The sequence below is a fragment of the Amborella trichopoda genome, chromosome 11 (assembly GCF_054954075.1).
Source record: "Amborella trichopoda isolate Santa Cruz 75 chromosome 11, AtrichopodaSantaCruz75HAP2 v2.0, whole genome shotgun sequence".
NCBI lineage: Eukaryota > Viridiplantae > Streptophyta > Magnoliopsida > Amborellales > Amborellaceae > Amborella > Amborella trichopoda.
The window spans coordinates 44183413-44194892 of NC_142346.1; the positions used below are offsets into that span (position 1 = coordinate 44183413).

The 11480-nt window shown below is 37.4% G+C and overlaps 1 protein-coding gene across 2 annotated transcripts; it reads right to left on the reverse strand.

Moving 5' to 3' along the window:
- Positions 1 to 381: 381 nt before the first annotated feature.
- Positions 382 to 11246, reverse strand: LOC18448357 (uncharacterized). Of its 2 annotated transcripts, XM_011630273.3 has the most exons (6): positions 10814 to 11246; positions 8699 to 8796; positions 8455 to 8520; positions 7504 to 8130; positions 7316 to 7449; positions 382 to 763 (listed from the first exon to the last, which is right to left on the reverse strand). In XM_011630273.3, exons 1-6 carry the CDS (start codon positions 11197 to 11199, stop codon positions 752 to 754), a joined length of 1323 nt encoding a protein of 440 aa, XP_011628575.1. In that variant the 5' UTR covers positions 11200 to 11246; the 3' UTR covers positions 382 to 751. The 2 variants fall into 2 exon arrangements, with proteins under 2 accessions (XP_011628575.1, XP_006858488.2); XM_006858426.4 differs by having other exon boundaries at positions 7316 to 8130.
- Positions 11247 to 11480: the final 234 nt, after the last annotated feature.

Sequence of the window (11480 nt, forward strand, 5' to 3'; positions counted from 1 at the left end):
GTGTTTTTTTACAGGGTCTCAAAAGAAATGCGTAAAATGTATTAGTTCATAGTTATTTGGATAAATTTCCCTTTCTTGGTTGATGTTAACAAACTTCCTTCAATGCAAATACGTTCCTAAATCTCATCACACACCACAACAAATTAGAAGAATGTTTTATTTTCTAGTCAAAAAAGAAAGAATTTAAGGATTAAAGCCCCTTTTGGAAGTCCGAGTAGGCATATTAGCGATGTTTGCAGGCACTTATGAACATTGGAACCTTTAAGTGATCAAAATAACAATAGGATCCCAGTTTTTGCCCATAGCAGCAAAAGTTTTCCTTATTTTCGCATTATAAAGAAATCCTGGCGTTTCACCAAGCTGGAGCATCACCCATTCAAGTTTGACTACAAGAAAGTTTTCATTCCAACAGCCAAAAACATGGGTTTCCAAACAGGGCTAAAGATTCGGAATGTCAAGAATGGATTCAGCATATCCAAAGAACATCGCATGGGCTTAAAGGAACCACAAGACATGGGTTGATTAGACTGCAGAATAGTGTTTCAAATGTTTGCAATAATAACAACTTCCATTCGCAAACTATTACTTACAAAATTATACGCACAACCAAGAGTATCAAATGAGAGTCATTTACTCAGACGGCGTTTTTATGGATGTGTTCCAAACTGAAAGGAAAACCATTTCTTCCTAAGTCTGGTTCTACTTTCATCTCTGCTGAAGCGCTTCCGGATCCTCTTTTAAGACAGTAATCTCAAGGCCGTCCCTGCATCCAAGAAGACAGTCATACCAAAGATCCAACAACAATGATGCATGCATGATACAAAATCAAACAATAACAATGCTGGACAAATAACATATATACATGCATGAGAGAGAGGATTCAAGTTTCTTTAATGGGGCAAACAAGAGTGTCTTCTACAGAGTTGGCTGTTGCAGAGAGAGAGATGTTTCTATAATCAGGAGCACCCAATTTTTTATCAGCGGCAAACCCTATTTACAGAAAGATCCCTTGCTTCTACACATTTGCTCAGATACACTGCCTAGCCTTTCCTAGTGTATTTGGGATTTACCATTTCTCTGCTATGGGAATTACTTTACTTTTAGAAAACAAATTTCTATCAGAGGCAAACCCTATCTACAGAAAGATCCCTTGCTTCTACACATTTGCTCAGATACACTGCCTAGCCTTTCCTAGTGTACTTGGGATTTACCATTTTCCCGCTAGGGGAATTACTTCTTTACTTTTAGAAAACAAATTTCACCAACAATGTAGTTATTAAGATCGGAGTGAAGGTCAAATGAGTGGAGAGCAGTTTGGTCCTACCAGTTCACTGGTCAGATCAGGCAAAAGTTAAAATTATTCAAGAAGAATACAGATAAATTGAAAATAAAAAAATAAAAAAAATAGGAGAAAACCTGGAAAAATGTAGAAAAATGAAAAAATATTAGGAACTAGTGTTACGAGACCAGTCTAAAAAGTATAAACAAAAAATTATAGAAAAACTATGATTAACTAAAGTAGTGTTATCAGCTACTGTCGAAGGCTTGCGCCGCTTCTGTGGAACTACCTTATATTATAGAATAGATGGGTGAACAGCCAGCGATTTGGTTCTGTGAAAGTTAACATACCACCTATCTTGGAACTATGGAATTAGAGTTAGACCACCTATTTATAAGGAAAGCTAATGGAATGAGCTTCTTTACTATAACTACAATATTTGATTTTGATGAAGGGAAGTCTTTTATCTGCTGAGCTGTAGGCGTTAAACTGTCGGAATTTGATCATTGTCTTGCTGGGCGCCGGCTAAACTTTGCTCTAAGGAAGACTCTAGATAGACTAACGGTCTCGACTAATCGAGCCATTCTATAGGCTACCGACGTGTTGTGAGACCAGTCTAAAAAGTATAGACAAAAAATTATAGAAAAAACAAAAAGATCTGGTCAAAACCAGGCTGAATTGACTCGTTCACATCAGTTCAAATGATTCGACCGGTCTGAACTGGCTAATTCAAACTGGTTTTGACCAGTTTGATGCCCACCCCAGTCAGGACCCCTCAAACGACCAGTGGGGACACTGCTTTGAACCAGCTTGTCTGGTATGATTTTAATAACATATTGGTATTGAATGAGACCATTTACCTTTTGTACAAGGTGATCACAATTAAGCTTTGACAATTGGATGTGAAATTGGGTGGCTGCATTTATTCCATTGACCAAGCTCAAACTTCAAAAGAAATTTTCTCAAACTTTGTGACACAACCAAGCTATCAAATTTCACATTGGATGGTTGTAAGTAATTGTGACACCTTGTATCAAAGATAAATAGTCTCATCGTGATATATATATATATATATATATATATATATGTGTGTGTGTGTGTGTGTGTGTGTGTGTGTGTGTGGGTGCAGTTTGTATAGAGCCAAAGCTCTAAACAATCAAATTAGAGCCTACCTTCAAATAGTGTCGAGAAAGGTGGTTTCCAATATTGGAAATCTTTGTGATAACCTTAAAATATATTTTCATCTTTAGTTATAAAGTTTAAAGCTTAAAAAATAAGTGTAGATCTAGCAGATCTATGAAAACTTGAAAATTGATGGTCCAAAAATGCATTACAAAGTACACTATTTCCAAAATTTGAAATCCATTTTCTCTCATATCTATGCATCTTGAGGTCAAGATGATCAAGTTGAGGAGAGGATATTTGGGCATCAAACAATCTTTTCTAGTGAAATTTTTGAGGTAGGCTCTAATTTGATTGTTTAGAGCCTCAACTCTATATAAACTTTTCATATATATATATATATATATATATATATATATATATATATATATATATATATATATATATATATATAATTCATTTTGCTGCAAACTGTCTAACCAGAGAACTTTCTAAGCCCATCGAAGACTTGAAGCTCTGAAGACTGAAAATTTGACAAGATATACACTGGGATCAATCAAATGTTATACCCAAAAGGGACATCCATTATCTGGTCCTAATGATCATCTTGGAGATTGAAAAATGAGTTTTCATAAGTTTGACATTGAGTGTGACAATATATAAACAGGTTGCTCCATTAAGTTGGCATCCCTTCTAATGTCACCTGCTTGAATGGAGCTCTTGGTACTGGCTTTGAGGTCCCAAATCATAAGCATAGAAGCCTCAAGATGAATAAGACATACAGAGTATGAAATAAGTTTAGACACCCATGAGGAAGCTTGATAGAAGAAGAGGTGCTCTATAATGTCAGATTGATGAGCGGGTGGGACTAATAACCCAATTCCTTTAAATAGAATCTAGTAATTGTCCTACTGGAGCCATGTTTCTGGAATCTGTTGCTGCCCCTTAACATATCGAACACTAACCTATTTGTCTGGATTGGACAAAGGAAAGACAATTTAGAACAGATTAGGATAACTGAATTGTGTCGCAACTAGGAATTCTTTGATCAGAAGAAATCATAGTTTAACTTATAGAAATCATGCAAGCCACTCTACACCTAAGTCATTCTTACAGACCCGAAGAAAATGGAAGTCACGATAGTTAAAAGGAGAACCAAAATTTCAAGGATTTCCTTTTAGGACCACAATTTGTTTTAAAATTTGAAACAAAACACATGAACATATGAAACCCAATGGCATAAGGTTCTAGTCAGAAAGGCGAAGTATAGATTTCTGTTAAGTCATCTAAACTTCCAGAAAGACAACTGATCTATTACACTACAAACATCATATTGGAATATGATGCAATGGATTATGACAACTGATGGATAAAGTCAACACATTGGAGCAACCTTTCGCAATATTGTTACATGAGTAGATTTTAAGAACAATTAAGCTATGTAGTTTTAAAATTTATAAATAAAAATATGTTTTTCTTCATTTTACATGCCAATTCCAAATCTATAGAAAACAAAAAAGCAATAAATTTTAGAGAAACAACAAAAAGGTATGGTATAGATGAAATACAATCAAATGCCTTGGAAATTCAAAAGAGAATTTGGGTTGGATGATAACAAGCAACCTACTGAAACCTCCATCAGCAGAGGATTAAGACCATAGTTACCGGAATATCTCCACCGACCTCGCGATTCTGGTTCTGAAACCCGATCTCACAGTTACGTTAAGGAATCTCTACGGAAACCGTTTTTCGAAACCAAAGAAACTCGATTCCTTAATTTCGGAATCTCGATTCAACACATCTTTAAAAAGCATATTTGGGAACCAAGGAAACTCGATTCTTTAATTTCAAAATCTCGATTCAACACATCTTTAGAAACCATTTATCGGAACCAAGGAAACTCGATTCCTTAATTTCGGAATCTCGATCCAACACATCTTTAGAAACTTGAACCCAATAATTGTGGGTAAACGTTCCCAAATATATCGCATATGGATTCCTGCGATGATTAAATCTTTCAAAGTATCAAAAAAAAAAAAAAAACAATTCAAAGTACATAATGTCCAATGTCTATGATGGTTGTGCATTTCCTAAATGAAATTGGAGTAGAAATCTTCCTTCGAATGTTTCTAGTAATTACAGGCTTTCATTATTTCACTTGTGCCACCCTAGACGGCTTTTACTTTAAATTTAAAATATAACCGGTAAATACAACACATACAATTAAAAGTAAAACCATGACATAGACATAATCCTATTTTGTTTTTATGATAGTGAAGTCAAAATCACCATAAGTTCAATAGTCAACACAATCACTTTAAAATTTGGAAAACCTTCTAATAAGAGACATCCAATATAGGTTCTAAAGTTGATAAGGCTCAAGATGTGCTTTGGGCTTCTTCCTTCTTCATAAAAATGAAATCTCGATTCCTGGTAGGGGTCTTCAAACGCATTTCATAGTCCATATTATTGTAAATCTCGATCTCAAACTGGCATGGATCTTTGATCCATATACTTCATAAACTTGATTCCAAATATGTTCAAATCACGATTCGAAACAACAACATATCTTTGTTCCACATGTCAGAAACTCAATTCCATTGATGTCAGAAACTCGATTTCGCATATTAATGAATCTTGACTCCTAGAGTTTCGATTCTAGGGGAGTAGAAATCTCGATTCTAAGGAGGATGGGATCTCGATTCCATATGTGGATGAAACTTGGATCTATTTCGGTTGAAACACAATTCTCAAACCAGGGATCTCGTTCCCCACCATACCTATTGTACGGACAACGATTCCTAAGACACGAATCTTCTAGCCGGCAGCGATTCCCCGATTCCGGTTCATAAAACGATTCAGGTTTCCAGGAGTTTCCAACAACTATGATTAAGACAACAGTTAGCTAGAGCCTTACATCCAAAAGAGCTGATCCAAAAGATCTTTGGATTCATAAACACATTTGAAACATACATCAAAGCTGCTGCCTATCGTAAATGAGTTACACACTTTGACCATGGTCATCCCTCAGACAACATCTTCATTGATGGTGTTCTTTGAGGACAAGGCCTTCTTGTATTTATTCACAATGTCTCAAAAGCTCAGACTACGTAGGCTTTTTCTCATCTTTATTTGCTTTATGAATCTGATCCTAATTGAATGACAGCAACATACAACTTTTCTAGTTATATTACCCCAAAAAAGAAAAAAACACACGACTTTTCTTGTCAGCAAATGATTGATCAATTTACCCAAGTTTTGTAGAGTAAGTAAAAGTCACCAATTTCAAAGCTTCTAGTGCAAATTTTGTACAAAGAGATATTCCATACAACACACACACGTAAAGAAATTATAATTGATGAAATCAATAAGTTAAATGAAAAAAACATAGCTTTTCTGCCATCTATTACATATTTCCTTTATCAAGCACCATTTCCACCTTTCTCAATTCCTTTTTAATCTCGAATATCCTTTTGTAGCACCATCTAACACATCGTTTGTTTCTTCAGATGATGGTTGATCCATGATATACAATCCACTGCCAGAAGTTTTTTGGGTAGGCATTAAGAGAGTCCCCCTTTCCATGGTTAGCAGATTTGCGGAGGAGACCTTTACTTTGGGGGCTCTATTGGATGCACATTCTGCCACACTCACAGGAGCGAACAATATGAAGATGGCTTTCAGCAAAGCTCTTTACTCATCCAGAACCTGTAACCTTCCTGGCTTGATGCATAACTATGCCCTGTACTCATTTTGATCATTACCTGCTCCACCCTCCCCCTACCTCTCTTCCCATTTCAATCCTACTCTCTTCTAGCAACTCTTCCTTCGTCCCTTCGTCTTCTTCATATGCATCTCCATTTGTACGTACAAAGCAGGGACAACTAGATGCATATATACTCTCTTAATAGTTAATACAAAATGAATTATTATTTTGAATGCGAACTTGGGACCTTGGTAGAAATAGACTCTACAAGTCATGTTCTGTCAACCTGTCCGCCCAGACCCTAAGGCCATTTGCCACAAAGTGAACTATCAACAAAAAGAGTAGTTCTAGTTCAAAAGCACTAACATCCATGAGGGTTCCGCATCAACCAAATTCGAGGGTGATTACTCTGATTGAAATACTCGTCTTAGTTTTTTTGTCAACAGTAAAGGTTCGAGATGCTTAAAAACAACCTTAAGTACTCCATTATCGAGGTCTTTCACAGGTTCATATGCAGCATGTTATTGGAAAATTATAATCTAAATTCTGGTAATAAAAAAAATTCAATCCTTTTCCACAATAGATTACGGTTTGAGCAAAAAGACATCTTCCTCCATTAATCCATGGGGCACCCATTTTGAACTTTGAATTTTTCCAACAACATATACATGACCAAATCTCAGTGCAGTAATGACATGATTATCTTATTTTCTTTGGAGGGTAAGTTTGGCAGAAAATAATTTCCAGGATACAACAATCAGCAAACTCAGGTCTCCTTTAGTGGATGAGTAAAACCTGGTCAATAAGTCTAATTTGATGGATATTACATGAAAGCTTCACCAAACAACCCACAAATTTCAAAATTTTACCTACCTAAGGTGCCACAAACAGACAAAGAAAAGGTGCCAACATATGCTCTATTATCGTAATTTAATCATAACATCCAGTAAAATAGAAAAACTATGAATAATAATTTCCACATGATCTGTCGTTTAACACAGACTTAACAAAAGAAAACTACTAGCCATAAAATATTTATCAAAAATTACTTGGACAAAGTAACATAAATGGTACTCCTATTTCTTTATTATATGCATATGGTTCTAACCTTGTGGACAAAATACTTTATGATGCAAATAAATCTTCCAAAACAATACTGATTTATCAACAAAATTTTAAATTATGCAAAATTATCAATAAACAGTTACCTGCCCAGGCCCCCACTGCCCAGGAGCATAGTTCCTTTGATCTCCTTGCACGTCATCCCTGTAATCCTCAGGGGAAAACCTGTTCCCTTCTCCTGGCCCCGCATAACTCTGCCCTGGTGGCGGATAACCAACCCCTGGTCCCTGCCTGTAATCTCTTTGAACCCCTTCTCTAAATTCTCCCTGCTGACCTGGTCCCTGCCTGTAATCTCTTTGAACCCCTTCTCTAAATTCTCCCTGCTGAGGTGGTGGATAACCAACCCCTGGTCCCCTTCTCTCTCCTTGCGCATAGTTTCCTCTCTCTCCATAATTCGGGTAACTAGGTGGGGGTTCTCTTCGATCTCCTTGAAAGCCATCTCTTCCTGCAGGTGGATAACCACCTTGATAGTTATCTCTAATACCACCTTGGAAGTTATCTCTTCCTGTAGGAGCATAACCCTGACCACCTATTGGTGGTGCATCTCTTCTCTCACCTTGCCCAAAATCCCTATTGCCCATTGGGCTAAAATCCTGCCTCTCCCCTTGCCCATAGTTATTACTAGGTGGTGGAGCATAAACCCTCCCATCTTGCACATTTCGGGGTGGAGGTGGAGGGGCATAACCCCGTCCATCACCTTGCATGGAACTTTGGCGATCGAATGGAGGAGGATCCCTTCGATCTCCTTGTGTGGATTCACCCTGATTCATTGGCATTGGTTCCCTTGGCCTGTCATAACGAGCCCTGTCATAGTTCTGATTTCGACCACCATATCTTCCTTGCCTCCCATACTGGACAGGAGGAGGCCGAGGGATGATTGTTCCATTGATGTATTTGTCACCTAGTAAGAAGAAAAAACAACAAATAGAGGAATTAACCAAACCAAAGACATCATATTATTTTAATGATTAGAATTGAAGCTATTTTATGAACACCATTATTCTTTATTTTTATGTACTAGTTTGAGAAATGCCATCTGCTTACATGTAACATTAGCATAGCAGGAATAAACAAAGGAAAACAGAATAAAATGGCATTAGAAAAAATGCACTTCAATAGTTTGGCAGGAATGAAAGCTTCAATTTCCATGAATGAATCAAACGATGAATTACAACTGCATATCAACAAAGGAGAAAATATCTGTCACATAAAAAGCTATACAAACCTCCATATTCCTTGTTTACAGGATCGATATATGAATCAGGCAAAATGAAGACAACACCAGGTAAACCTGAGGGAAAAAAAAAATGCTCTTGCAGTAAACATCAAGCATCAAAAGGGGAACTGAAAAGGGGGTATACAAGATCCTACAGAAGTAAGTGCGAATATATCAAATATAAATCAATTTGAACAAAGGTCCTAAATGTCCACTTTCGCTTTACCCATAAGAAAAGGTGAAGAAAACTTACCTCGAAACTTTTCAGACATTTCTTCTGTCATCACAGCTTGAAACCCATTGTAAGTAGTTGTACTACATGCATACATTCTCTTCTTAGCCTCCTCCACACTGTCACAAACAAAAAATTAATCAAAATTGGCCCAGTCCATCCATCCAACCTCATTAAATTGATCACTACAATAAATCAGACTCCAAACTAGCACAAATAACTAAGTCATGGTCATATCAGTTATTACCAAAAAGAACTCTCTCAATAAATAACACATAAAAGGTTTTTTTTTTTTTTTTAAAAAAAAAAGGCTAAAACTTTACTTAGCGAAATGCCTAAATAAAGCACAGGAGCCCGATCAGCCAAAAAAACAGTTCCCAATACTACTATTACCAGTACAACCACCAGTCCCACTTCTACTAGTAACACATTTAAAAACTGAATACCACTCATGATGGCAAATGACATAATGAAAATCAAAGTCATTTTGACTAAGGAACAACAACAACAAACTCTACTGCCACTGCTGCTGCACTGCTGTTATTGCCAAACTACCACCAATCCTACCACTGCCGCTGCTGCTACTATTAATGCTGATACTGCTACTGCTGCTACTCCTACTCTCACTACTAATGTTGATCCTACTGCTACTCCTACTATTACCGCTACTGCTATATCACTTCTTTCTTTCTGATAACTTACCATTGCTACTCCTACAACTTCTCCAACAGCTACTCATACTCATACTCATACTGCTGCTACTATCGTTGCAGCTAATACTGCTACTGTTGCTACTTGTACTACAGCTACTGCTACGATTGCTACACCCACTTCGACTACTATTACTACTGTTGCCACTGCTACGACAGCTACTGCTACTAAAGTGCCTCCTCTTGCTTACTACTATTGCTCCCATAGCTACTGCTACTGCCGCTGCTCCCACTACTACTACTGCTGCTGCTGCTGCAACTATTGCTCCCGCTCTTGCTGCTTCCGCTGCTGCGCTACGACTACAGCTCCTGCCATTGTTACAACTCATATTGCTACTGCTAATCAAACTCTTACTCATACCACGATTGCGACTGCTACTTTTTTATTAGGTACTACTATTACTAGTAATGCATTACTAAGCTTCCTACTGATACCGAAACTGAAGAGACCAACACTCTATCCTTTCTTGGTTTTGCATACATACATAGTAAAATGCCCATCATATGCAGCAAACCCATCAAAACTAAATAAAAAATGTGCAAGATTGAGAATCTATCTTTCTACATTTGCTTTCCTCCAAACTGATTACAAATATCTCCATAATGCATGAGACCCAACAGATACAACTGGCGACCAGTTACTTCAAAACCTTCTTCCATTAGTGTATGATTTTCAAATAACAGTTATTTTATCTAAACAACTTTCTTACATCTCTTCATCATCATTCCCAACTATTTCAAGTATCATACCCTCCATGACACCAAAAGTCCTCATATCTTTTGTCACTACTTCAGGGGTTTACTCCTTACCCATTTTTTAGCCTTCTACTTGAAGTAACTTGCTCGTCCTAATAGGTGTTGCACTGGATCTACGCTGCACATGGCCAAAGCACCTAAGTCTACTTTCTCTCATCGCCTATTGGAGCCACATATATGTTCTCCAAAATATATTCATTTCAAATTCTATCCCTTCTTCTCACTCATCTCAAATCCTCATCTCACCTACACTGATCCTATGGTATATTGTTTCTTGACCACCTAACATTCCGCTTCATAAAGCAAAGTTGGTCTCAATCATATAGAACTTGACAGTTTCCTCAAAACTAATTTGAAAATTCTCCATAATTTTGTATCTCTCTCTCTCTCTCTCTCTCTCACACACACACACACACACACACACACGCACACACACATTCTACCTTGCCTGCACACATGCACACTCTCTATCCCTCTCTGTTACAACCCTACTTCCATCCCCGAAATTTTCAAAAGAAAAAAATTAGAACCGTGAAAATCATAAATGGTGAAAACAATCTTCCATAACTGTGATGTGATTCTCCGAGAAATAACGATGTAATAAGTATTGACAACCAAAAGCGCACACAAAAGAATCACAATTAAATACTGGAGTAAAATGGGTAAATACCTTCCAACCACCTTAGCTAAGGTTTGCACATAGGTCTCCACCATTTCTTCAGGTGTTGGCTTCGGGTCTTTGGGGAAATCCATGGTGATGAGCCAGTGATTGTAATCGCAGCCCTCAAACAAAATGGTGTCCGGTGAGATCTTTCCATCATCGCCCAATCGATTTGAACCTGATGAAGAAGAGAAGGCAAAGGACTGGAATTTCTGAAGGTGAGGTTTAAAGGGAGAGGAAGGAATGGTGGGGTTTGGAATTCGGGTTTTGGGTTTAGAGAGAGTGTGGAGGTGAGAATGGGATGAGATACAAGAGGAAGAGGGAGACGGAGTGAGTTGGTGCGTGAGGAGAGAAGATAGAGATAGCGAGCGGCGAAGACGGAAAACTGCTGCCATGTCGATGACAGAGAGAGACTGTTGACTGTAGGTAGGGTTTTGGGGCCGAGGGTTTAAGAAGTTGGGGGAACATATAGAGGAGGTGATTCATTGATGCCAGTCATGTCATTTTACAGATTGACAAAATGGTCCTTCGTTTTAAGCATCTTTTGAGGGAAATTGTCCAGCGGGTGGACCGCATTTCTACATTATATAGTTAAAGATGATGACTAACTGGCTAAATCTTTTTTTAATATAATTATTATTATTTATTTTAAATTATTATTATTTTTTATATTCAT